The sequence below is a fragment of the Trachemys scripta genome, chromosome 1 (assembly GCF_013100865.1).
Source record: "Trachemys scripta elegans isolate TJP31775 chromosome 1, CAS_Tse_1.0, whole genome shotgun sequence".
Classification (NCBI taxonomy): Eukaryota; Metazoa; Chordata; order Testudines; family Emydidae; genus Trachemys; species Trachemys scripta.
The window spans coordinates 106611947-106638135 of record NC_048298.1 but is presented as its reverse complement, the minus strand read 5'-3'; the positions used below and the strand labels follow the sequence as shown (position 1 = coordinate 106638135).

At 48.2% G+C, this 26189-nt stretch overlaps 1 protein-coding gene across 5 annotated transcripts in view; it reads left to right on the top strand.

The window, feature by feature from the left end:
- LOC117882338 (sodium- and chloride-dependent GABA transporter 2) overlaps nt 1-26189 on the top strand; it is a 69175-nt gene that overhangs the window by 40082 nt on the left and 2904 nt on the right. For all 5 annotated transcript variants that reach the window (XM_034780513.1, XM_034780496.1, XM_034780504.1 and 2 more), the window contains 6 exons: nt 8837-8940; nt 21410-21534; nt 22249-22361; nt 23338-23475; nt 25072-25174; nt 25617-25717. In XM_034780513.1, the coding sequence (XP_034636404.1) occupies nt 8837-8940; nt 21410-21534; nt 22249-22361; nt 23338-23475; nt 25072-25174; nt 25617-25717 (684 nt within the window). The remainder of the gene's footprint in view (nt 1-8836; nt 8941-21409; nt 21535-22248; nt 22362-23337; nt 23476-25071; nt 25175-25616; nt 25718-26189) is intronic.

Sequence of the window (26189 nt, the reverse complement as noted above, 5' to 3'; positions counted from 1 at the left end):
CTGCTCAAGTGAGTCCATAGTCCTGGATCATCTAGACTTAAGGAACTAAACTCAGCAGCAGCTGTTTCTTGAACCTCCACCACACTCTTCTCAGATCTATACTTTTCTTCAGGAATGTGTATGGTTACATCCATTTGAGATGGAGTCACCTGCACTCTGACTAACTGGAAGATCAAGCATCTCCTTACCACTCACATCCTCATCGTGAACATTTGTGTTTATGTATCTCAGGAGAGCTCCTCCTTTCTTAGATAGAAAAGCTTCCTTTGCTTTCTTTTTTTTTCTGAATGCTGCCCCAGGGGGGCGTTTTCTTCTTTCACTCATGACTGCTGTTCTGTGCCAGCTATAGTGGCTCTCAACACTCAATTGAATGGGACAAATAAGCAGGCTGGTAGCAGGGCCTGAGTGAGGGAAGATATCAGCGTCTTAAGGGCCTAACTGGCTCCTACTACTTCAGTTGACCGCCTGTTCTCCTCAAGTGGGTTCAGGGAAGCAGCGTGAAACAGGAAGCTCCCTGTGAAGCTGGTATTAATCAGTCCAGGCTCCTGGGGGTGCTAGAGAGGTACACAAGAGGCTCCTCCTCCTCCTCCTCTCTCCCTGCAGCTCCTGCTGCTTTCTGTTATTCCCTCTCACCTTTTCTCCTGCTTGCCTGTTATGTCTCTTGTGCCCTCCTTCCTCCAGCACAGCACTCCACCATCTCTGTGCCTCTAAAGCAGAGAGAATACATATGCTCCAGCAGCAGACACCATTTTCTACACTCTGGGTCCTAGTGGTGGCCCCCCCCCAATTTGGCACCTGAGGTGGCCGCCTCAGTTCGCCTTATAGTAAGGCCAGCCCTGGCTCTGGTACCCTCCCATCTCACAGGGTCCTAGACCCCGGGTTACAGGCCAGGTTAAGGGTATGTCTACACAGAAGTGAAACAGCCCCACAGCCTGAGCCCCGTGAGCCCAAGTAAGCAGGCATGGGCTAGCTGTGGGTGTCTAGTTCCTGTGTAGACATACCCTTAACCTGGCCAGGCATGATGGGAAAAGTAAAGGGGAGGACCCTTTGAGAAGCTGCAGTAACTTATTCTGTGCCTTCCTCCCTCACCTTGGAGTGAGAGGGCAGCAGGGAAGGAATTGTGTGATTTCCCCCTCAGTTCTTCTCCTGGGTGTTGCGTGGCACGCCACCCTTTGCTAAAGGCTGTGCCCAAAAGGTGCACTGTAGACCTTAGGCTGTACACTCTTTGGGGCAGGGGCCGTGTCTTCCTATGTTTGTACAGTTGGCAGCACAACGGGGCCCTGAGCCTGAGTAGGGCTTTTGAGCGCTGTGCTTAGTATAAACAGTGTAAATATTAATTAACTCAGCACCTCTGGAAATCAGGCCCTAGGTGTCTCAAACACAGATCCCAAAAATCAGAGGCCCTGCTTGTAAATGTGGACCCAAGAGACTTGTTCAGTGTCTCTCACTGAATCAGTGGTGGTCAGGAATAGAATCCAGGCTCAACTTCCATCCACCAGGCCATGCTGCAAAGCAGTGTTCACAGCCAGGTGCTCTAGTTCCTGTGGGCTGTTCTCTCTGCCCATCCCAATGGCCTTTGCTCTGCACAATCACTGGGGCAAGCAGGTTTTTGTTCCCACAAGGTGGGGCAGGTGAAAATCTGATTGTGAATGAAGAACAGAGATTCGTGGGGGGAAATGATGCTATTTACTCTTCTGTTTTTATAAAGTTTGTCAGCCAATCGGGACAGATGTGTCACACTGCCAGTTAGTCTTGTGGCATGGTGGCAGCCAAATAGACTCTGTACAGTCTTTCTAGCCCTCGGCACTTGAGCTGTCTGAGCATGCATACGAGCCACTACCATGTATAGAACAAGCTGAGGCCAGGTGGCAGCTGATGGTGTGCATCTCACTCTCCTGCTCCTGCTGTGGAGCCTTGGCTAGCCGCATTGCCAGCATCACAGGACATGGGTAGCCTCTGGATCAGGGCCGGCTCTGGCTTTTTTGCCGCCGCAGGCAAAAAAGCCTCCCGCCGCCCCCCCCCCAGCGCGGCAGGGGAGGGCACCGAGCCTGGCCGCAGGCCGCTCTCCCCAACCAGCCAGAGCGCCGGGAAGAGGGCGGCGAGCCCGCCGCGGCTCCGCTCTCCCTGGCGGCCAGAGTGCCGGAGGGAGGGCGGTGAGTCCGCCGTGGCTCCGCTCTCCCCGGCGGCCAGAGCGCCGGAGGGAGGGCGGAGTGGCGGCCAGAGCGCCGGGGGGAGGGCGGAGTGCCAGCCGGGGCTCAGCTCTCCCCGGCAGCCAGAGTGCCGGGGGGAGGCCGGAGAGCCCAGCCGGGGCTCCGTTCTCCCCGGCGGCTGGAGCCGGAGCACCGCACCACGCCGCCCCCCTCCAGGTGCCGCCCAAAGCACAAGCTTGGTGGGCTGGTGCTTGGAGACGGCCCTGCTCTGGATGTTAGTAGCTCTCTGCAACAGAAAGAGCATCAAGGGAGAAGAGGCGAGAGGAAATTTATGGGAGGAGAGTTCAGTAGAACAGATGAGCAAAGCAATTCTGCAGAGCAAGCTGAGGGGGGTAGGGCCAGGGGACAGAGAGAAACGATAGTTGTATGGGAGGGGTAATGATGGTTAGTGTATCACCACATCTCTCATTTTGGTGGTCTAAACCCTGCATTGTAGCCCTGGGAGAGTTGGAGGTCGCTCTTGCACAAGGCATTTAAGGAGACTAGGCAGAGGGGTGCAGGCACTGTTCCTACTCTGGAATCCATGAGCTAGGCAGGTGCCGAAGATCTCTGCAGACGTTTTCAAGGTGGCAACTTGGGAGGTAGGATGCTCCCAGCTTGCCCCTTCATTAAAAGCTTTACATCCTGCTATCACGGCTGATTAAGATGACCCATTGCCCCCAGAAGAACTTATTTGAATGCCCCATATCTCCAGCTATGTCAATAAAGCAAGTTCACTAATTCAAAAGAAATGTTGGCAGCTCAGGCAACCAGTGAAAGTGGTTTTGGATTGTGTTCTCGGGCCCCTCCCCAGAATGACTGGGTGCAGGGTTACTGGGCTTTCCCCTCGGTCACCACTGCCTCCTATTTTTCACCTCTGACTAGGTCTTCTGTGGCCTAGTCCTCCAGCCGTCAGTTAGAAGTTCAATCTCTTTGTGGGGTATCCAAGTCCAGCTGTAGCTGGTCAGACCCCAAGCTGGTATCACCAAAGTCCCTTTACCAGCAGCAAAGTCTTTCCAAAGAATCACACTCTTCTTTAGCAGAATAGCAGGTCCCAGGGCTTCTCTGTGGGCCTCTCACTATAACAAACAAAATTAAACCCTATCAAAACATCTTTCAACCCTCTCAGGGCTTGAGCCTCTCCTCTCTCTTGGGCTCCTCTTCAGCTCCTTATTTCTTGTGTGGATCACTGGCCCTGGAGCCCGGCCCCTTGTTCCAGGGGCACGTTAGAGCAGTTAGTTCCACTCCTGTGTCTCTGCGCTCCAGCCACAACCCAGCTCAACTGTTCCCCTCGGCAGCCAGCCCCTAACTGTTGGGCTTCCTCTCTTTTTAAGTCCTACACTCAGCAGAGATGTGGCAAAGCAGGGCTAATTACACAGGGCTGGCTAGCTCCAGAATCTTGGCCCTTACGGGTATGTGCACACTAACCAGAGGCTCTGACTCAGGTTTGAGCCCAAGCCCCCCTTCTGTCCACACACAAATCAGTCTGACTTGGGTTAGCAAGCACTCAGGACCCATGTCCTAGGACCTGGTGGGTCAGAGCCTGAGTCCCACCGTGACTTGAGTCCGAGCCCTGTCATTCTGCAGTGTGGATGCAGGGAAAGGCTCCAGCAGCAGGCTAAAAATAGCAGTGTAGATGGAGGCACTGCTCAGTTGTGTGGAGATCCATGTAGGGTACATACCCTGAGGTTCTGGCATGTCTTTACTCTGCTTATCTAAGCAGTGCCTCCCTGTCTACTCTGCTGTTTGTACTCATGTAGGTGTGTGTGTAGTGCATGTACTCTACACATTACCATATGTGCAGACATAGCCATGGAGTTTAAGGCCAGAAGGACCATTGGATCATCTAGTCTGACCTCCTGTATATCACAGGCCACCAACACCACTCAGCACCTGAACAACTGAAATTAGACCAAAGCTTTACAGCCCCAAAAGAGCCTAGACTCTGGCCTTGTCTTCACTTACCGGAGGGTCCGGCGGCAGGCAATCGATGTTCTGGGATCGATCCCGGAAGTGCTCACAGTCGGCGCCGGTACTCCAGCTCGCCGAGAGGAGTACGCGGCATCGACGGGGGAGCCTCCCTGCCGCGTCTGGACCGTGGTAAATTCAGACTAAGGTACTTCGAATTCAGCTACGTTATTAACGTAGCTGAATTTGCGTACCTTAGTCCGAAGTGGGGACTTAGTGGGGACCAGGCCTATGATGTGCCTCGGGCAGAGAATAGGAAGGACCAAGGTGCACCAGGCCCCTGCAATGGCAGGGAAATGATTTAATGAGATGTACCCAGATAATCCTGGCAAGTGACCCCCCCCCACATGTTGCAGAGGGAGGCAAAAAACACCCCAAGGTCCCTGCCAATCTGACTTGGGGGAAAATTCCTTTCCGACTCCACATATGGCTTTCAGTTATAGACCCTGAGATAGAGGATGGTGTCTCCTGGAGTCACAGGCAGGGTCCCAACGCCTGTGATGGCTTTACCAATCTCTTGAATCCAGTAACCTCTGGGTCCCCCACATGATCAAGCCCTTAATATGGTACACAACCTATTGTGCTGTATTTATAAAGCTTGATCTCAAAAGTTAGATTTTTCCCCCTGATTCTTTTTTTATATAGAAAAGCATCTTTTAGCGCAAAGTTTCTGATAGCGGTTCATGGATTCAGTATATTTATTTTGTATTTAAATATTTTAAGAGATTGTAATATGTTTAGGCCTTACCATCTTTTATACTAAATTCAGATTTCATTTTAAACAGGTTTATTTTTACAAAGAACAATTTCTTATAATTTAAATAAAAAAATCCAATTTAAATTTTAAAAAATTGGATTAAAATTAATTTTTGTTATCTGGTGAAAGGTCATGACCAACTATCATAAAATTAATAAATGACAAGGAATTTTTGTCAGACATGCAGAAGGAATTTTTTGTTTGAAAAAATGTATTTCTCCCAAGACCTTGTGGGAGAGAGAACTCAGCAGTGCAGGAGAGAGGTTTTTTTTTTTTTATTTTGTTTTTAAAGTAACTCCTGATCTGTGTAATCCAACAAGAAATATTGTTCCAAGGATAGCTCTGGATCAGGTGTAGAGAGGCACCTTTCATGATGAACTAGAGGTGGTTTTACCTGTGCAGGAGATCTGGAGAACTTGGGACTACCACAAATGGAGGGAAGTCAGAGGGGACCTCATCATAGAAGCATACACACCCTAAGCAGCCTGCTTGAGCAACATAAGGAAGCTTCAGTGAGGCCGAGAAGACCTGTTTTCAAACCACAAATGGAATGTCCCCTGGCTCAAGAAACACATTTATAATTTTACAATGAGAATAAAGATAGCTATAATCTGAGTTGGTGCTCACTCTGATTAGGTTGATTTACAGTAGATCCATATGTTTATAGATGATTATAGGATAGAGTAATATTAACACTTATTTGTTTTGTGGACTACCGTATGGCCCTGAGGATGTCAAATGGGCCATAGCTCTGTGCTGATTGGGCCGCAGGTTGAGGACCACTGGGTTAGGGCCTTGGGGGAATAGATGTATCCCCTGCTCATAGGCCAAGCTTAAGTTTTGTTTGCATTAGTTTCAAGACAAAGTGTTTTGGTTAAAGCATTAACTCTTGCTAGGGCGAGTACTTCTTTCTCTAAGCACTTGCCCGAAGTGGCAGAGCTGCTCTCTCCACCCTTTGCACTTTGTAGGTGAAATGAAGCCCCTTGCTCAAGTGCTCAGTGATTGCTCCAGCTTTGTGAGGCTCTCTCTTGGGTGGGCACAGGCAGGGCCGGCTCTGGCTTTCTGGCTGCCCCAAGCAAAAATAAACAAAAAAACCCACAAACAAACCTGCGGCGTGGCCGGAGCCAGGGTGCAGGGGGACTCCTTGCCCTGCAAATGTGCCCCGGCTAGCGGGAGGAGGGGGAGGGAGTGGGGAGAGAGAGAAGGGGGGTGGCCAGGGCTTCAGCGGGGGGCTGCCACGCGGCCCCTCCTGCCGGGAGGGCTCCGCGCCACTCCGGTCGGCTGGGAGGGAAGGACGCGGGCTGCCCTGCCGGGCTTGCTGCAGGGCGCTCCCGTCCTCCACGCCGCTGCCCCCGACAGGGTGGCCGGAGTGGAACAACAACAACAACAACAAAAGCGGCTGTGTCGCCCTAGGATTGGGCAGAATGCCACCTCCTACAAGCTGCTGCCCCAAGCACCAGCTTGCTCGGCTGGTGCCTGGAGCCGGCCCTCGGCACAGGTGAATGGATAGTGCAATATGTAGGTGGCCCTCTGATCTCTAGTATGCAATCAACAGTTTTGTTGGCTGGCTGGATTTTTAAAAAATACAACCAATATGGTGAGTTGGTGGGGTTCAAACTGAGCTCTGATGGTAACCAAAGCTCTAACACTGGACATCCAAAATAAAATGCTATAGGCTTGCCTACGTGGAGGCACTCAGGAAAATTAATCCAAATGAACTGAAGTTGTGAATTTAAAGTGAATTAGTTACACCACATTAAAACCCATTAATTCAATTTATCCTAATTCACAAACTAAATCGAATTAAGGGCACTTTAATTCTGAATTTGGATGAACTTTCTTGATTTTCCCCAAGTAGACAAGCCTTGACCTGATTAAACTGGGATCTGTTCACCTTAAATTGCCAAAAGACAATAGGCTACACAATAGCAAGAGTGATTCATTTTTAACCCTCTGCATGCCTGCTATCTCCAGGCAAACTTCATTCTCTGTTCCCTCTGGCCTCACAGATCATAGACCTCTAACATAACACCCAATGAAATCACTGGGAGTCTTTCCACTGAATTTGATGGAGGATGGATTGAGAATTTTGGCTGGATCCCTTACAGAAGGGAAACAGTCTATGGAAGAAATCAAAAGAAAGTTTAACATAAGAGCTCTGCCTTTTCTACCATCCTTACAGATTTTGCTACTTTATGGTGATTGCGGGAAAAACATTTAATGCAGCTGCCTACTGAGCTAGAACAGATTTTCCTCTAGAAAACAACAGGGAAAGTGATCGCAGCATCCTGTTACAATGCACATTGACATTGGAATAAGAATAAAAAAAGACAAAACCAAACCACCAATGACAATTGACTCAAATCAACACTGACACACACAATAGCCTGGGAGAAAGAAATACAAACAGATGAACCAGAAGAGTTCTGGGAAAGAAACAATTCAACCAACCTTTGATCTGAATACCTACCTTGATATTCTACATTGGGCTTGCTTGCTGTTCATCGGAGAACTTGTACAAAAGAGAGAGAACAAAGTTATCCCTTTTGTGGGAGCACCTACAGAGAGAGGTGATTTGGGGCATATAGGGTGGGCTTGCACAAAAGTCAAAGTGTTGTGAGAGATGGTTCAGCTGTGCCCCCAGAAGATGCAGGAGGGGACCATCTTTCTTGTTGCCTGAGAGAGAAGGGTCTAATTCAAAGCCCATTGAAGTCAATGGGAGTCTTTCCAGTTATTTTAATAGGCTTTGGATCAGGCCCTAAAACCAAAGCCCTGATTGCTTGTAGTTTACAGCACTTCTTGCAAGAGATAGGAGGGGTGTTGACCTTCCTGTCTTGGCTACATTGTAATTTGGCTAATTACATTCTTCCTATTGAACTAGTCCTTATTGCCTCTCTTTTTGTAAATAACCCAGTGAACTCTCCTGCAGTGTTGTTAGCTAAGACTGACTTCCTTCTTTTTTCTACCCTGTTTTTCACTGCCTCCCTGAGTGCTAAAGGCGAAAGGTGGTATGAAATGGGCGGTGTTATCATTAATAATCATTATTATTTCCTTCCTCATTAACTTCTCCTTTAGCTTGTCTCTACATCAAGCTATAATGAAGCCTTTTGAATGAATGTGAATGGTATCGGTGATTGCATAGAGCTAGGCTTTTAGATTAAAGGTGGCATTGACAGACATATGATGTGACTTCCTTAGAACACTCGGACATGTCCTTGACAGTGATTGCAATGTAGTTCAAATGGACTTCATTATCTCTGACAGGGACTAAAATCTCTCTCCTGTTTCCTCTTTTAGTAACTCTTTATTGTAACAGTTTCAAGTAAGTTTTTTCATGAATTTGTTTTTAAGGGTTTGAATCTTAATATTAAGCCTCAGAGCCAAGTAATACTATAATACATTGCCAGTCTGTATGTTTAGCATTGCCCTCTAGTGGTTGGAATCAGAACTGCCACACTGTGTCATAGCTTCTAAACTGCTAACAGCAAATGGAGAGCTTCCTTTAGCTCCAGTAGTTGGAGTCTCCTCTGTGGCATCTGATCTCCTGTCGCTGTTTGGAGAGCTCTTATAGCCACAAAGTCTTGTAGGTTGCTCTAAGCGAAAAATCAGAATCCTTACAAGGTCCTTGGAATTCCCACACATGTGACTCTAAACACCAGTGGGTGCTTTGACCATCCTCTAGAATTTAGGAGACCCTGTACACGGCAACTCTAGAACCCAGCTGTATCTAGACATTCTGTCCTAGAGCATGCTTATCTGCATACCCCATGTTTAATTTTTCTCACTGTCACCGTTCATGCTGGTTAGGTCAGCCTTTTGGCCTCTGGAACCCAGCTCTCTCTCCTCACTTTCTGGAATCTGTGTAGCTGCCTGCCATGTTGACCTTTTCGCCTCCTCAGCTGTGTTTGTCTCTTCCTTGCAGGTGTGGATGGACGCAGGCACGCAGATCTTCTTCTCTTATGCCATTTGCCTGGGGTGCCTGACAGCCTTGGGTAGCTACAACAAGTACCACAACAACTGTTACAGGTAATCGGGATGAGATTCTATTGTTCAGGGACCCCCATCCCCACTGTATCCATGTTTCTCCCTGAATGCCATTGAGCCCTTGCAGATAGCAGACGGCTCTGCCAAAGGAGACAGCTGACCAGGTTAAGTTTGAGGAAGTGCCTCATGCCCTCTTTCCTCTTGAGGCAGAAGAGCGCTCTTGCCAGTTGCTGCTTTACTTGAAAACCAATTTCTCCTGCCATGTTTCTGAAACTGAATCCTCCATGATCTGTCCTCAAGAGGAACTTTAGTAGTTTCCCAGGTGCTTCACAGGTGAGAGGTCCTCCTTTCCCCCACCCCTGAGCTTGCCACTTGCTCACATTGTAATCCTTTAAAAGCTCTGAGGCGGAATTCTGCTTATGGTGCCATTAAGCAGAAGCATTCTCCCCTTTACAAAGGCTTGAGTGGATTTTTCACTAGGAGGGTGGTGAAGCACTGGAATGGGTTACCTAGGGAGGTGGTGGAATCTCCATCCTTAGAGGTTTTCAAGGCTCGGCTTGACAAAGCCCTGGTTGGTTTTGGTCCTGCTTTGAGCAGGGGGTTGGACAAGATGACCTCCTGAGAGCTCTTCTAACCCTAATAGTCTATGATTCTATGATTTAGAAAACACACAAATGATTGAGTCTTTCCCCCTGAAGCTCTGCCATTCCAGTCAATCCTCACCGTGCAATTCTCCTTGCTATTGCAGTCCTGGTCCCTCACACAACTCTCACTAAACCTCACTCTTGTCCTACAGCAACCACGGGCATTCCAGTCCTGGAAACCACATTCAGTCTTGCCAATGCATCTGACTCCTAACATGCAGCCTTCCCCTTGCTGTTCTAGTTAGCGCTGGTCTATCCTTGAACAGAAACTGTCAATCCTATTAAATTGTACCAAGTTGTCTGATAGTCTTGTGAAGTGCGCAGGTGGGAAAGAATGTGAGAGCCAAGTCATTATCACATTAGATGCTTCCAGCATTTGGAACCGTGTCTCCAGCGGTGAAAGGCTCGTGCAGCCCCAGAAAGCTGCCCACTCACCAATCAGAACACCTTTTATCTTGATGCGACGTTTATCTGTCAGCACGGTATCCAGATGAATTGTACAAAGTGGGAAGAACTGGGGCATTGCGTTTATATCCAGACAAGTCCCTCCTACTCTGTCAGTTAAACTACTTTTTAAACTGGGCTTCCTTGTCTTTAAATATATTAGAATTTGTTTGTTACTGTGGCCCCTGTAGGTTTGCATGGTGATTCTCTAAAAGCTAAAGACATGGGCTGTGCTGTGTCCTGAGGAGCTTACACTCCGGTGCCACAGTCTCTTCTCCCCTTAAGATTAGGTTCATTGCCAGTTGTGGTGGCGTGGACACCTGTCCAGTGAGAACTGGACTGAGAGGCCCCCCATCTCATTTGAGGGGAAGAAGGATGGCAGAGGAAGGAACAAAGGATTTGTGTTTGAGGCATGGCACAGGAAGACCTGGGTTATTTTCCTGGCTCTGCTGCTGACCTACTGTGTGACCTTGGTAACACAGGCAATCTATCTGTGTGTCCATTTCCCTACCTGCAAAATGGAGATAATGACAATTACCTACCTCACAGCAAGGTTGTAAAGAACTTTGATAGCCTCAGATGGAAGGTGCCTTTGAAGTAGAAAGTGATAGTGGTGTTCCATACAAGCCATTTAACCATCTAGCCATCAAATAGTAACAACATTCCTTTACTGCTGAGCTGTGCTAGATGAATAGCTCTTTATTTTGGTGCCAGTCCTTCATACCATCCTCTTCCCTAGGTAGTTCTATTTCTCATGGGTCTGTCCTACATTCTGCAAGCCTGGGGCTTATGTAGGAACAAACAGTCAATTTCACTGCTCTACAGCCAAAATGCTTCTGAAATAAATGTAGTCAAACTTTACTAATTTTGGGTCACTGAGAACAAAAATGATGCTTAAAATTGTTGACTGGCTCTAGTTTTCAAGATATGCTCTTGGGTCAGTATATACGACCCTTGACTTGGGAATGGCGCAGGATAAGTGAGTTATAAAGGGAAGGGATCTCAATTTAAACCAGAAATGACTAAAATACATCTTTGACTGGATCTATGAATAAATCTATGACTGGGTTTGGACAGTACTTGCTTTTTAGGCAAAACAATGAATGATGCAATCTGAAACTGGTATTGCGTCATACATGCTATGAATTGCATCATGTTATTCCTAGAAGTCATGGATGATGCAATCATAACGAAGCTTACATCACTCTGCTGAACAAATTGCCCTATATCAGCTCTAGAAATCATACAGTGTCGTGCTCTTATTTGTCAGTGTTTGATTTTGCAAAGGGACACATTTCTGTTTAGCCAAAGTGAGCAGAGATGCCTCGTACTTGTGTAAACAGTGCAGATAACTTCTGCTATGTTTGTGGTGAAGTGACTTTTGCATCACAAAAGCGCAGTATAACCACTATGGTTAAGAAAGCCTATCACCTTTATTTTGGCTGCAAAATTGGAGATCAGGACAAGAGGTGGGCCTCACACATATGCTGCAACACTTGTGCAACAGATCTTCGCAAGTGGTTGAACAGGAAAAGGAAACCTATGCCTTTTGCAGTGCCAATGATTTGGTGAGAGCCAAGAGATCATATCAGCAATTGTTAGTTCTGCATGGTGCCTCCAGTTGGGAAAGGTGTGTCAAAGAAGAAAAAGTGGACTGTGCATTATCCAAACATTCCATCAGCTATACGCCCAGTATCCCACGGAGAAGGACTGCCGGTTCCCGATGCACCAGAATCATTCTCACTTGAGTCAGATGAGGAAGAGGATGAAACTTCTGGTCCTGAATCATCAATGTCACAGGACCCACATTTTCTCCCATCCTCCTCCTCTGAACCACACCTCATAACACAAGGTGAACTGAATGACCTTGTCAGGGATTTGGAACTACCCAAGAGTAAGGCAGAGCTGTTGGGCTCCAGACTACAACAGTGGAATCTCCTGGCAGGTGATGTTAGGGTTTCCATGTTCCGTGACCGTCAAAAGGATCTTGTCCCATTCTTCTTCATGGAAGGTGATCTTGTAGCCTGCAACAACATCGATGGTCTGATGGCAGCCCTCAACATCGTTCACGATCCAGATGAGTGGAGACTGTTCATTGATTCATCGAAGACGAGTCTTAAAGCTGTTTTACTGCATAATGGCAATGTTTTGCCATCAATTCCAGTTGGTTATGCAGTCCATATGAAGGAAACCTATGACAACATGAAACAACTTTTGAGGTGCATAAACTATGACCAACATCAGTGGCAGCTTTGTGGCGATTTGAAGGTTGTTGCTCTCTTGCTTGGTCTGCAGTCTGGATACACAAAGTACTGCTGTTTTCTCTGTGACTGGGATAGTCGTGCAAGAGATTCCCACTACATCAAGAAAGATTGGCCACTCCGACAGTCATTGGAGCCTAGGAGGAAAAGTGTTCAGCATCCACCACTTGTTGAATCAAGGAAGATTTTGTTACCACCCTTACGCATCAAGCTGGGTCTGATGAAGAACTTTGTCAAGGCCATTGACAAATCAGAAGCAGCTTTCAAGTACCTCCATGGAAAATGTCCAAGGTTAAGTGAAGCTAAGATAAAGGAAGGTGTCTTTGTTGGTTCTCAGATTCGTGAACTTCTTCGAGATGATGCATTTGACCATGCACTGCGTGGCAAGGAAAAGACGGCATGGAAAGCCTTCCAGTTAGTGGCAATAAATTTTCTCGGAAACAACAAGGCAGACAACTACAGGTTGTTGGTGGAAAACCTCCTCAAGGCATACAAAAGCCTTGGTTGCAACATGTCACTAAAGATACATTTTTTTGCACTCTCATCTAGATTTTTTCCCACCAAACTGCGGAGCAGTGAGCGACGAGCACGGCGAGCGATTTCACCAGGACATTGCAACAATGGAGAAATGCTATCAGGGCAAATGGAGCCCATCAATGCTTGCAGACTATTGCTGGACAGTGACAAGAGATCCTCCATTTAATGAATACAAGAGACAAGCCAAGAAGCACAGAGTAGACACTGAATAGGACTAAACTATGTACATAATAGTTTTTTGCCTTTTGTTTCATAATAAATTTTATTTATATAACCCTTTTGCTGATTTTTAAAGTGTTACATAAACAGGACAGGTGAAATATTATCATGTAAAGCAACCATAAACACATGAAAAGACCTAGGTTTATAATTTATGATTAAAACTCTACTATCTACACAATATACATAGACATAAAATGTAAAAACTTAAATATCTTAGAAACAGTAGCCAGTTGTTTTAATTGTCATATTTGAATTCAGCACATCAAAATACATAATAAATAGCACATTTTATCTCTGAAGCAGACGACTTCTCAAAAATTGTAGACCAGTGTTTTCAATGTGGCAAAAAAATAACATCAGGGTGCCCCATAGATTACCAGGACCAGTGTTGTTCCCTATAGTCACTAACGATTTGGAAAATGGGGTGGACAGTGAGACAGCAACAAGATGATTTAGGTCAGTCAAAACTAGAGAAGATGGTGAGGAATATCAGATGGACCTAACCAAGCTAGGTGATTGGCCAATGCAATGGCAGATGCTGTTCAATGTTGACATATGCAAAGTAATTTATGTAGAAATGAATAATTTGCACTGCTATCACCTTGTGTGTCCTAAATTAATGGTAACTTTTCTGGAAAAACAGATGGGTGTTATTGTGGGTGGATCAATGAAGAGAACTACTCATTGTGCAGGGGGTCTGAAAAGCAAATGCAACATTAGCTTTATAGCCTTATTGATGGATGGATTCTTTAATATTATTTTTTAATCTGTTTAGAGCATAGTGGTCAATATAGGTTCAGTCTCCAAAGGGCTACAGCATCTCCAGAGGGCTATTATCAGTCCCATTAGAATCCGAGACCCTAGAAGCACACGAGAAACAATTGCAATTTATCACAAGTCCCTTTATTAACAAATCCACTCAGCAGATAAACCAATCCCACAAACAATGAAATACAATAGCAGATAGAGAGTGCAAAGTGTTTAGCCCTTTGACTGGCATGACATCTCCTGCTTGCAGAGCCTGGAGTGTCAGTCATAGTCTTCATCACCATCATAGTCACCTGGTGTTGTCGTCATGGCATCTTCCCATGCGTGCCCCCTCACTCCCCACAGCACACAGGCCAGTCAACACCCATTTATCCTGAGTTATGCTTTCGTTGTGACAAAGTTCCTCCTCTATCTTGGTGGGTCCTGTGCTTATTGGCAGATTTTCTTGCCTCAGAGATTCACCATGTGGGTTGGGGAACAGCCCAGAGACCTTCCCCTCTGGGAGAACCCACAGTTCAGGTCAATTGGGAGGTTTGGGAGGAACCCGGGCCCGCCCTCTACTCCGGGTTCCAGCCCAGAGCCCTGTGGACTGCAGCTGTCTATAGTGCCTCCTGTAACAGCTGCATGACAGCTACAACTCCCTGGGTTACTTCCCCATGGCCTCCTCCAAACACCTTCCTTATTCTCACCACAGGACCTTCCTCCTGGTGTCTGATAACGCTTGTGCTCCTCAGTCCTCCAGCAGCACACCCTCTCACTCTCAGCTCCTTGCGCCTCTTGCTCCCAGCTCCTCACACTCCCACCACAAACTGAAGTGAGCTCCTTTTTAAAACCCAGGTGCCCTGATTAGCCTGCCTTAATTGATTCTAGAAGCTTCTTCTTAATTGGCTCCAGGTGTCCTAATTAGCCTGCCTGCCTTAACTGGTTCTAGCAGGTTCCTGATTACTCTAGTGCAGCCCCTTCTCTGGTCACTCAGGGAACAGAAAACTACTCATCCAGTGACCAGTATATTTGCCCTCTACCAGACTCCTGTACCCCACTGGTCTGGGTCTGTCACATATCCCTCCCCCCTGCTCAATGCCAAGGGGTTGGGCAGCTTGGGATGCCAGACAGTGCACACGTGACAAGCAGTCGGCGTTGCCATGACGGCTCCCTGCTCTGTGTTGCACATGGAACTGGAAAGGATGGAGGGATAAGAACCATCCGGTCACCCTTGTGTTCTCCTTGTTCCGCTGCATCCATTGAAGAGGGGCATGGTCAGTCACGAGGACAAATCTGCGCCCGAGCAGGTAGTAGCGCAATGTTTCCATGGCCCATTTTACAGCGAGGCATTCTCTCTCCACCACTGCATATTTTTGTTCCCTTGGAAGGAGTTTCCGACTGAGGTATAGAATTGGGTGTTTCTCCTCCCCGACCATCTGTGATAGAACGGCCCCCAACCCTACTTCTGATGCATCCGTCTGCAGGATAAACTCCTTGGTGAAATCAGGGGCTATCAGTACGGGGTTATTGCAGAGGGCAGTCCGTAGGTCTGTGAATGCTTCCTCTGCTGCGTCAGACCATCTTACCAGATCAGGTCCATGGGCTTTCACTAGATCTGTCGGGGCTTGCCCTTGTGGCAAAGTGGGGGATAAATCGTCGTTAATACCCCACCACGCCTAGGAACGCCCGGACTTGTTTCTTGCGACTTGGTTGGGGCCAATTTTGGATGGCCTCTAACTTGTTCACTTGGGGTTTTACAAACCTTTTCCCACAATGTAGCCAAGATATTTGGCCTCTATAAACCCTACACTTGGCAGGGTTTGCTATAAGGCCAGCTCGCCTGAAGGTATTGAGGACTGCCTCCACCTTCTCCAGGTGGGTTTCCTGGTCTGGGGTATGAATGACCACATCGTCCAAGTAGGCAGCAGCATAACTGTTATGCGGGCGTAATAGCTTGTCCATGAGGCGCTGGAAGGTAGCTGGGGCCCCATGTAGTCCAAAAGGGAGGACAGTATATTGAAAAAGACCCTCTGGTGTAGAGAATGCAGTCTTTTCCTTTGCTTCTTCTGCAAGGGGAATCTGACAGTACCCCTTTGTCAAGTCTAGGGTAGTCAAGTACCGGGCATTACCCAGACGGTCCACTAGCTCATTTATGCGAGGTATGGGGTACGCGTCGAACTGGGATACTTCGTTTAGTCACTGGAAGTCACTGCAAAATCTTGTGGTGCCATCAGGTTTGGGCACCAGCACGATTGGGCTGGACCACTGACTCTGGGATTCTTCGATGATCCCCAACTCTAGCATTTTTTTTACTTCTGCTTTTATTTCCTCCCTTTTTGCCGCTGGCACCCGATAGGGCCTCATTGTTACTCTGGCCCCAGGGTTCGTGACGATGTGGTGATATGTCTCGGTTGTTCGACCCGGTTTTGTCGAGAACACATCTTGGTTCCGGAAGATCATCTCAGACACCTCATTCTTCTGGTCTGGTGTTAAATCGGGAGACACTCTCACCTGTTTGGAAGGCTTGTTTTCCTGGGTTAGGTCTTTTTGGACCGTTGTGCATGCCTCTTGTGCATGCCAGGGTTTCAGAAGGTTAACGTGATAAATCTGTTCTTGTTTTCTGCGTCCTGGCTGCCGCACCTTGTAGGTTACTTCCCACATGGGTTCAACCATCTCATAGGGCCCCTGCCATTGGGCCAGAAGCTTGCTTTCTGCCGTGGGTACCAACACCATAACCCAATCCCCTGGTTGGAACTGTCGCACTTTTGCCTGGCGATTGTAATGGGTTCGCTGGGCCTCCTGTGCCTTCTCCAAATGTTCCTGTACAATAAGGGTAACCCTGGTTATCCGGTCTCGCATCTGCATTACATGGTCTATTATATTTCTCCCCTCATTGGGTTCCTCTTCCCAGATCTCTTTGGCGATATCTAGTATGCCACGGGGGTGACGCCCGTATAATAACTCGAAGGGGGAAAACCCAGTTGAGGCCTGTGGTACCTCCCGGATAGCGAACATAAGGTAGGGTAGTAGGGTGTCCCAATCCTTCCCATCCCGACTTACCACCTTCCTTATCATAGCCTTGAGGGTTCGGTTAAACCTTTCTACCAACCCATCAGTCTGTGGATGGTAGACCGAAGTTTTCAGGGTATGTATATGGAGCAGCGTACAGAGGTCCATCATTAGCTTCGACATAAATGGGGTTCCTTGGTCGGTTAATATCTCCTTCAGTAGCCCCATTTGGGCAAAGATCCCCACCAGCTCTTTGGCTATAGTTTTAGAGGCCGTGTTCCGCAGGGGGACGGCTTCTGAGTAGCGAGTAGCATAGTCCAAAACAACAAGTATATATTGGTGGCCCCGAGCCGTCTTCTCCAGGGGTTCCACTAGGTCCATGGCTATTCGCTCGAAGGGGACCTCTATGATGGGAAGGGGTACTAAAGGTGCCCTCAAGTGGGGACGGGGACTGTGCAACTGACACTCTGGGCAGGAGGCACAGTACCTCCGCACTTCTTCATGTACTCTGGGCCAGAAGAACCATCATAGGACTCATGCCAGGGTCTTCTCTACCCCCAAATAGATGACTATGAACAAGACTTAATACAGCGTTCTAGTGTTTTTGAAGTACTAGGATCTGCTGTACCTTCTGCCCCTGTACTGGTGCAACCTGGTAGAAGAGATCCTTCTTCATTATGAAGTAGGGTCCTGGTCCCTGGGTTTTCCCTTCCACGGGGACCCCATCTATTTCAGTCACCTCCTTCCTAATGTTGTCATACCTTGGGTCTTCTGCCTGGTCCCGTCCAAAATTTCCTCTCCCAGGGCTAATCTGCCCAGGATCTAGGGGCCCAGTCTCTGTTGCCTCTACTGGTTCAGAAGCATTAGGGTGGGGGTCAGACTCAGGTGCTTCTCCCTCCTGCGTGGCCTCCTTTTCAGCTGTGCGGGTCCACCTACCTACAAGAGCGACCCTCTGGCTTTGGGTCAGTATTCGGGTTCCCAAGGCCTTAGCTGCCCTTCTTTCCCTTTTTGTCTTTCTACCCTGTCTGGGAGTGGAGAACAAATCTGGGGATATTTCAGAGAAGATTGGGGGTTGATAGTCTGCTGTGGATGCCTCATCAATTTAAGGGTCCCCATCTTTCTCCAATCCCCCTACTGGGAGTAAGTTTCCAAACCCTGGGAAGTCCCTCTCTATGAGCACCGGGTATGGGAGTTTAGGGACTACCCCTGCTGCTACCTCAGTAGTGTTCCCTTGGATCTCGATTTTTACTGGGATGGTGGGGTAGTAACTAACTGTCCCATGAACACATGTTATTCCCGTACGTTTAGCTTGCAGCAGCTGACTACGCTTCATGAGCTTCCCTGAGATAAGCGTGATAGCACTCCCCGAATCAACCAGTGCTGTGGTCCCTACCCCATTTAGTTTCACTGGTCTGGTATACATATGTGGAGTTAGTGAGACCCCCACAAGGTGGATTAGGGAGCATGGATCTGCCCAGTTCCCCAGGTTACAATGCATAGGCTCCTCAGTATTGGGACACTGTGCAGCTATGTGTCCCCACTCCCCGCAGTCATAACATCTGTATGGAGCCCTAGGCGTTCCCTGGTCTCTTGGTTTGGGCATCTAACATCACGATCCTCTTCTCCCTCAGTGCTCTGACTCTTTGTGGCCTCTGATGGGCCTTCAGCCTCTCTCTTTTTCCACCTGGGCCCTCCTGGTGGCCCAGTTACCCGAACTTTAGGGCTTGGTGCTGCTAGTTTAACCTGGGGTGCCTCTTCCTTAACTGGTCGGGTCAGCTCCCTCGCTGTCCTTCGCCTCTCTACCAGGGTGACAACCTCATCATAGGTGGAGGGTTCGTTCTGGCTCACCCAGGCACGAAAGTCTGGTGGTAGTCCCCTCATGTATCGGTCGACGACCAGAACCGCTAGTATGTCTTCCAGACTCCGGGAATCTGTTTGCAACCACTTTCATGTGAGATGGATGAGGTCATACAATTGGGACCGCGGGGTTTTGTCTTCCTGGTACCTCCAACCGTGATACTGCTGGGCCCGCACTGCTGTCGTTACCCCAGATCTGGCCAGGATCTCTGCTTTCAGCTGGCGGTAGTCTGCCCCAGCCTCTTCAGGCAGATCATGTGTAGGCCTTCTGGGCCTCCTCACACAGGAATGGGGCAAGGATGCCAGACCACTGATCTTGAGGCCAGGCCTCCCATAGGGCTGTCCTCTCAAAGGCCAGAAGGTATGCCTCTACATCATCCTCCCGTGTCATTTTCTGCAGCCAATGGCTGGCCCGTATGAGCCGTGTCCCATCGTGGCCGCGATTCAGCTCTGTAAGGGACTTTACCTGGTTTACCAGTTCCTGCAACATAGCTCAGTCTTGAGCAGCCTGGTCCATCAGCAGGCGATTAGTCTCTTGCTGCAGCCGCACTGCCTCCTGCTGGGCAGCTGTCTGGACACGGGTAGCCTCCTGCTGGGCCGCCATAGCTTGTATTAGTGCCCACACTACATCATCCATTGTGGTGAAAAAAAATAAACCCTCTCCCTTTTTTTTTGTTTTTTGTTTAAATCACCCTCCTTCTTCCACCGCGCTGTGCACCCCAAGATCCCACACCTGACACCAGTGTGACAAAGTTCTTCCTCTATCTTGGTGGGTCCTGTGCTTATTGGCGGATTTTCTTGCCTCAGAGATTCACCATGTGGGTTGGGGAACAGCCCAGAGACCTTCCCCTCTGGGAGAACCCACAGTCCAGGTCAATTGGCAGGTTTGGGGGGAACCTGGGCCCGCACTCTACTCCGGGTTCCAGCCCAGGGCCCTGTGGACTGCAGCTGTCTATAGTGCCTCCTGTAACAGCTGCATGACAGCTATAACTCCCTGGACTACTTCTCCATGGCCTCCTCCAAACACCTTCTTTATTCTCACCACAGGACCTTCCTGCTGGTGTCTGATAACGCTTGTGCTCCTCAGTCCTCCAGCAATTCAATCCCTTTTTCATATTTCCACATCCCACTAATTTAGAGATGCCCAATTTTCTATAGGCTATTTCCTTAGTTCCCTTTATTCTCATTAACATCTATGTTAATGAGTTACTATAGCAACTTAAGGTTATTAGAGAATCCTGCAAAATGTCACTGTTCGGCATCTTGCAGTGTTAACTGGCTCATTGCAACCTATTTTTCAATCTATTGATGCATAGTTTCCAGACCATCAGCACTTAACACATTTTTTACTGTAATCATACACTTTGCTGATACACTTATCTTTCAGTCAACGAGTTATGCCAACCTGTTTTAGGACTAAGGCCTTGTGTCACTAAACTGAATATCTTACACGCCTGTAGGCCCTGTGTTACAACATTAACTAGTACTTACATTTCACCTCTATATCCTAAATATACTTAATGTCTTGAATTCTTGGCTACAAATTATATAAAGAAAGGATATAGATAATAATACTGAATATATTAAATGCCATAAATTAATAGAAATCAATAGTATGGCCTTTCCTGGAATGTAGTGTTCATTTCTGATCTCTTCATCTCTAAAAGACAGAACAGAAACATAGCGGTTCAGAGACAGTGAGAGGCATGGGGAGACTTGAGTATGACGAGGGACTGAAAAGATTGGGATTGTTTAGTTTAAAGATTTGGTGAATAAACAGAAGCACCCAATTCACTTTCTCTAAACTATTCATTTTGTATACCTCTATCATGTCTTCTTTTATCATGTTTCATAACTAGGGGACAGCCAGTGGCACTGAAAGGCAATGAATTTAAAATTGATACAACAAAATTGCAAAAACCCTAATGTGAGTAACATGTGGAACTCACTGCTGCAAGATATTCTTGGGGACAGAAGTTGACTAGGGTTCAAAAAAGAATCAGGCATTTATATAAGCAATGAGACTATCCACAGGTACATTAGATAAGCTGAAACATAAGAGTTTTTATCCTATCAGACAACCACTAATTGATCAGGTTGTGGTTTGAAGAAACTTCCCTTTTGGGCAGGTCATCGTATAATTACTCTCTCTGCAGTTATTTGCACCTTCTGGCACATCCAGTACTGGCCACGGTCATAGCGAAGATACTGGATTAGATGGGTCACAGGTCTGATTCTGTATGGCAATTGCTATAAGAAGTAGGATGGCCTGGTGGTTAGGGTTCTAGTTTGGGACCTGGGAGACCTGGTCCCAAAAATGGACAGAATACCCACCTCATAAAGGTGTTGAGGATAAATAAAGATCGTTAGGGACACCGACACCATGGTAATGGAGGGCCAACTGTACCTGATCTAGAGAGAGACAGGTTGATGTTAATAAATAAAGAGTTCTGAATTTATTTTAGGCTTTGTGACATTATGAGGCTGTCAGTATGTGGGATGAAGAAGCAGCATCAGTGTTATTATGTGAAGATGCACATGTCCTATATTTATCCCCAGATGAATCCACAGCCGCACACTGTCAAGACATCTGCTCAAACATCTGCATAGAAATGATTAATATAGACATATGTGCGTGTCTCTATGTGGGCGCTTTCATCTCATTGGCTGCTGTGCCTTGCTGATGCTTCTTTTTGATTGGCTTCTCCCCTTCCAGCCCATGCTGATGTTCTTTTCTGCTTGGCTGGCTGGTTCCCCCATGCTGATGCTTGTCTTTTCTCCTTCCAGGGACTGCATTGCGCTGTGTTTTTTGAACAGTGGTACAAGTTTTGTGGCTGGCTTTGCAATCTTTTCCATCTTGGGCTTTATGGCGCAGGAACAAGGCGTCCCTATATCTGAGGTAGCTGAGTCAGGTGAGTAGGCTCGGTGTGCAGGAAGAGCAGTGTGCAGGGTAGGGTGGGCCATTGCTAATGTGGGACAATCTCCGGTCACCTGACATTGACCCTGGACTCCTCTTCTGCATTGTCTCGGACAAAAGAGCTCCTGTAAAGAGAGCAGAGCAGAGAACAGTGACTGAGGGGTGTCCCAAAGCTGCTGACTCTCTAAGAGGCACAATGAACCACAATGAAACGAGATTAATTGCAACCCCAGGTTCAAATCCCAGAAGGGTCAACTCAGCTCTTCTGAGATAAATAAACTGAGTCCCAAGGTGGTTATGGCGTGTGGATCTTTGGCATGAAACATTAAGATCTGAGTTCCTGTTTGCTCTGCATGGACATTAGGAGTCCACCAGCTCCCAGCCATGGAGGTGGAGTCCACAGCCTGCTGTGGCTCGTCTGCCCTCACTCCTGGTAGTAGAGCCGTAGCCTGCTCTGGTTCCTCTGATCTTCCTCACCCAGCAACGGAGCCATTTCTTGAATGGTAGTTCCTAGTGCTAGGAGTGAATTCATTAGGGAAGGTGGGGTGTGTTTTGCAGGTGGGTGGGTGCCATAGACCAGTTCTGAGCTGCTAATCTCCCTGATTCTGCTTTGGTGACCTCTTCCTCACTGCCTGGCAAGGCGATGGTGCAGCTGATGGCTTCTAGATTTGGTCTCTACCATCTACTATAAATGACCCTCTTCTCACAGGGCCTGGCCTGGCATTTATTGCATACCCTCGAGCTGTCGTCATGCTGCCTTTCTCCCCACTCTGGGCCTGCTGCTTCTTCCTGATGGTGGTTCTGCTGGGACTGGACAGCCAGGTACAGATGCACAGACAGGACACGAGTGCTTCCTTCTTGTCTGGCCAGCTTCCCTTCAAACTGACAGCCAAAACATTCCACTTGATAAATGGCCAGGTGGTGAGGGAAACACCTGGCTACAAGTTCTGAGGTAGCAAAGCACATTCCCCTGTCCAGACAGAGTAGAGCGCCCCCGTCAGCTCTCACTTAATCTAGTATGGGCTCAGACACACGGACGGGCCCAGTGGACAGGGCACTTGACGGGGATTCAGGTGACCTGGGTTCTATTCCCAGCTCTGCTACTGACCTGCTGTGTGACCTTGGGCCGGTAACTTCACCTCAATTGCCTGTTCGCTCTATCTAGAGCGTAAACTCTCTGGCGCAGAAGCTGTCCCACTGTGTGTTGGTCTAGTGCTTGGTACAATGGGGCCCCAATCTCAGTTGGAGCGTCTGTGCGCTATGATGATAATAATGTCATGCTCACTGCGAGCCTCCTCTGTCCATCCAGCCCATGCAGCATAGGGAAGAGCTGCAGCCCATTCTGTGGTGTTGTGTGGGAAGGGGGCTGAGCAGATGTCCTGTGAAACCATGATGCTGGTTTACAGCAATACCTTTTGGAGTCAGGGCCGTGGTTTCAGTAGCACCCCCTAGTGGGAATGCTCAGCATGGCACTGGTATGGATTTTAGAGCCTGGCTGTTGGATGATGGAAGGAAGGCTGTGAGCTGATTTCAGCAGCACGCCTAGTGGGGGATTTGGAAATGGCCTGGCACTGGTTTCCAGCAGCATGCCCTTAGTAAGTGATTGAGGCATGGATGCGAATGGAAGTTCCTAGGACAGCCATGGCATGACTGGGGCTAGCTCCCAATGTTGAATGTGTGCGGTCTCTCCTGGCTGAGGGAAACCTGTCTTGAGAGCAAGAGGCCGTGGAGCAATGAAGCCCAGCCAGCTGGCATAGTAGGAGTGTGCTGACAGGTGTGTGAATTCTCTTCTTCCTAGTTCGTCTGTGTGGAGAGCCTGGTGACAGCTGTTATCGACATGTACCCCACCATCTTCCGGAAGCAAAACCGCCGTGAGATCCTCATCTTGCTTGTCTCCATCCTCTCCTACCTTGTAGGACTGGTCATGCTCACAGAGGTAGACTCAGAGATAGGAATCCCTCCCTCCATCCCTCCTGTAGCTCACAGTCTGTGGGGTGCTCTGGTCACATCTGACTGAAATCCCTCTGGGCAGAAAGAGGACTTTAGACCCTGTGGCTGGATTAGGAGCCCAGCTGCAGCAATTCCACCTGGGACTGTAGTCTATGTGCTCTCCTAAGATAAGCAGTGTTGGGTCAGTGCTCAGATGGGAGACCTCTAAGGCGCACCCCAGGTGCTGCAAACAGCGGTGTTACTATGACAGGTATCAGAGTAGCAGCCGTGTTAGTCTGTATCCGCAAAAAGAACAAGAGAAGTGGGCTGTAGTCCACGAAAGCTTATGCTCTAATAAATTTGTTAGTCTCTAAGGTGCCACAAGTACTCCTGTTCTTTTAGTGGTGTTACTGATTCACTAGGTGGTGCTCTGCCCTCTTATTTCAGTACTGAATCTCAGCACGGGACTAGTGGGCACTGTGCTGCTGGAATTGGCAGCTTTGGGGCGGGGTTTAAAGGGGAGTCCTGACCCGAGTGGTCAGTAAGGATTCCGGGGTGTATTTTACAAGAGCTGCTCTGCAGTGATGTGGCCCAATTCCAGTGCAGGTTTTTACATTCTGCCTCGCTAAAAATTCTTTCAACTGGATAGTGCAGCTTTCATTGCCTGTCCTAAACTCTCGTGGACCATTCCTCTGTGCTGGCCTCTGAGAGAGTGTTTTGAAGGTCAGGACTTTTCAGAGTTTTATGCAAACCAAGCCCTATTCCTGTCTCATTTGAAGGCTATTGGAGCATCTTTATCCCGTTCTTCCTTACTTGATGGGACCTTTATGAGCACTATGTGTACAGGAAGCTGCTGGGCCTGGTTCTGACCTCATGTCTATTTGTGTAAACTGGGATTAGCCCCATGGAAGTGAATAGAATTCTGCTGGTGTGAGATCAGAATTGGGCCCAGGTTCCCTTTCGGCAGTGGTGGGAGGGGGTGATACCTGTGTGTGGGTTTTTCTCTCTCTCTCTGGCTCCTTCTGTCTCTCTTTGGGCTTGATTTTTTGAAAAGCTGCCCCTGATTTTGCACCTGCAATTTTGTGCCTGGAATTAATTGCCGGCCCGTGTTGTAGCAGCACCTGTAGAATTAGGCAATTAAGCCAGCTAAAATTTGGGCCCCCAATGATTTGTGCCTGCAAAATTGCACTCCATTATATCTGGGTGCAAATTTGGAGTCTGGGTTGATTTTTGAACATTAGAGATATTGACCTGTGAGTCTCTTTTCCCATTTCCCACTACCAAGCTTATTTTTTTTCAGACTGTCCTAAAAATAACTCCAAACTCCTGAACAGTGACTTATCCTCTCCTGGAAATGAGAGGCTGCAGACAGAGCCGGGATGGGATCTGGGGAAAACAGGATTTCCACAGAGGTCCCCAGTGCAGATCAGGTCTTGGCCAGGTTGGGCTTATAAGGGGAAAGCTTGTCATCAGACTCTATCAGGAGAGGGTGGGGCAGGAAGGTGCCAAAGACTTGAGTTGGTTCTTTCTCCAGCTGAACGGCTTGACCTGTCCCTTAGTTAGATTTCTTCTCTCTCTCTTCTCCCTGCTTGCCCCCTCCCAGGGTGGGATGTACATCTTCCAGCTCTTTGATTACTACGCTGCCAGCGGCATGTGCCTGCTCTTCGTTGCCATCTTTGAGACGCTTTGTATTGGCTGGGTGTATGGTGAGTACGGGCCTGGTGGCCGGCAGCTTTCACTGACTCCGAATCCCTGAGTGGACTCTCGTCCCCTCACTGGGGCTGGTCTCTCTGTTATCCCCAAGAGCACCAGGCCACAGATCCCCTTTGTAAACCTGGTACATTGGAACCCTTTACAGACAGTAGCACAACGTGTCCTCACTTCCGTACCCAGGGACTTAGATCCTGGGAGCCTCCTGACAGCAGAGCCCAGGGGGAGCTGGCTGGAGAAGCTGCCTCATGCCAGCAAGGAAGTCCTTGACCCTAACAAATTTCCCTTGTTTGTGCTTATCTGTATTACCCATAATGCCCCATTTCTGAGCTCACTCCTGTCCACATGGGTCTTCCTGTCGGTCAGTATCCTCTCTGGGCCATGACCATTACTCTTGTTCCCTTTTGTTAACAGGGTCTCCCTCCCTGTCTTTCTCAGGTGCTGATCGTTTCTATGATAACATTGAAGACATGATTGGTTACAGGCCATGGCCTATTATCAAATACTGCTGGCTCTTCATCACGCCAGCAGTCTGCATGGTGAGAGCTTGGAGGCCTTTGGTCTGGGGGCCTGAGAGAGGAGTGGGGCTGGTTTATGTTGTTTTGGGAGTGGGGGAAATGGATCGCTCTGGGACCCCTGTGTTGGGGACATATTGAGTAGGTAGTAAGCACTTTCCCATGGAGCGGGCCAGGTTGTAATGGCTCACTGGCTCAATGTGGCCATCATGTTGTCCTCCAGCAGCATATCCATAGAAGGTAAGAACCCTACTGCTACTGACAGCTACGGTACGTCTACATGCAGGGCCGGCTCCAGGCACCAGCTTAACAAGTAGGTGCTTGGGGCAGCCAAGGGAGAGGGCGGCACCTGCAGCAATTCAGGGGCAGCAGGTCCCTCACTCTCTCTAGGAGTGAAGGACCTGCCGCTGAACTGCCGCCGCGGATTGCGGCTTTTTTTGTTTTTTTTTCAATTGACGCCGCTGATCGTGATCGCGGCTTTTTTTTTTTTTTTTTT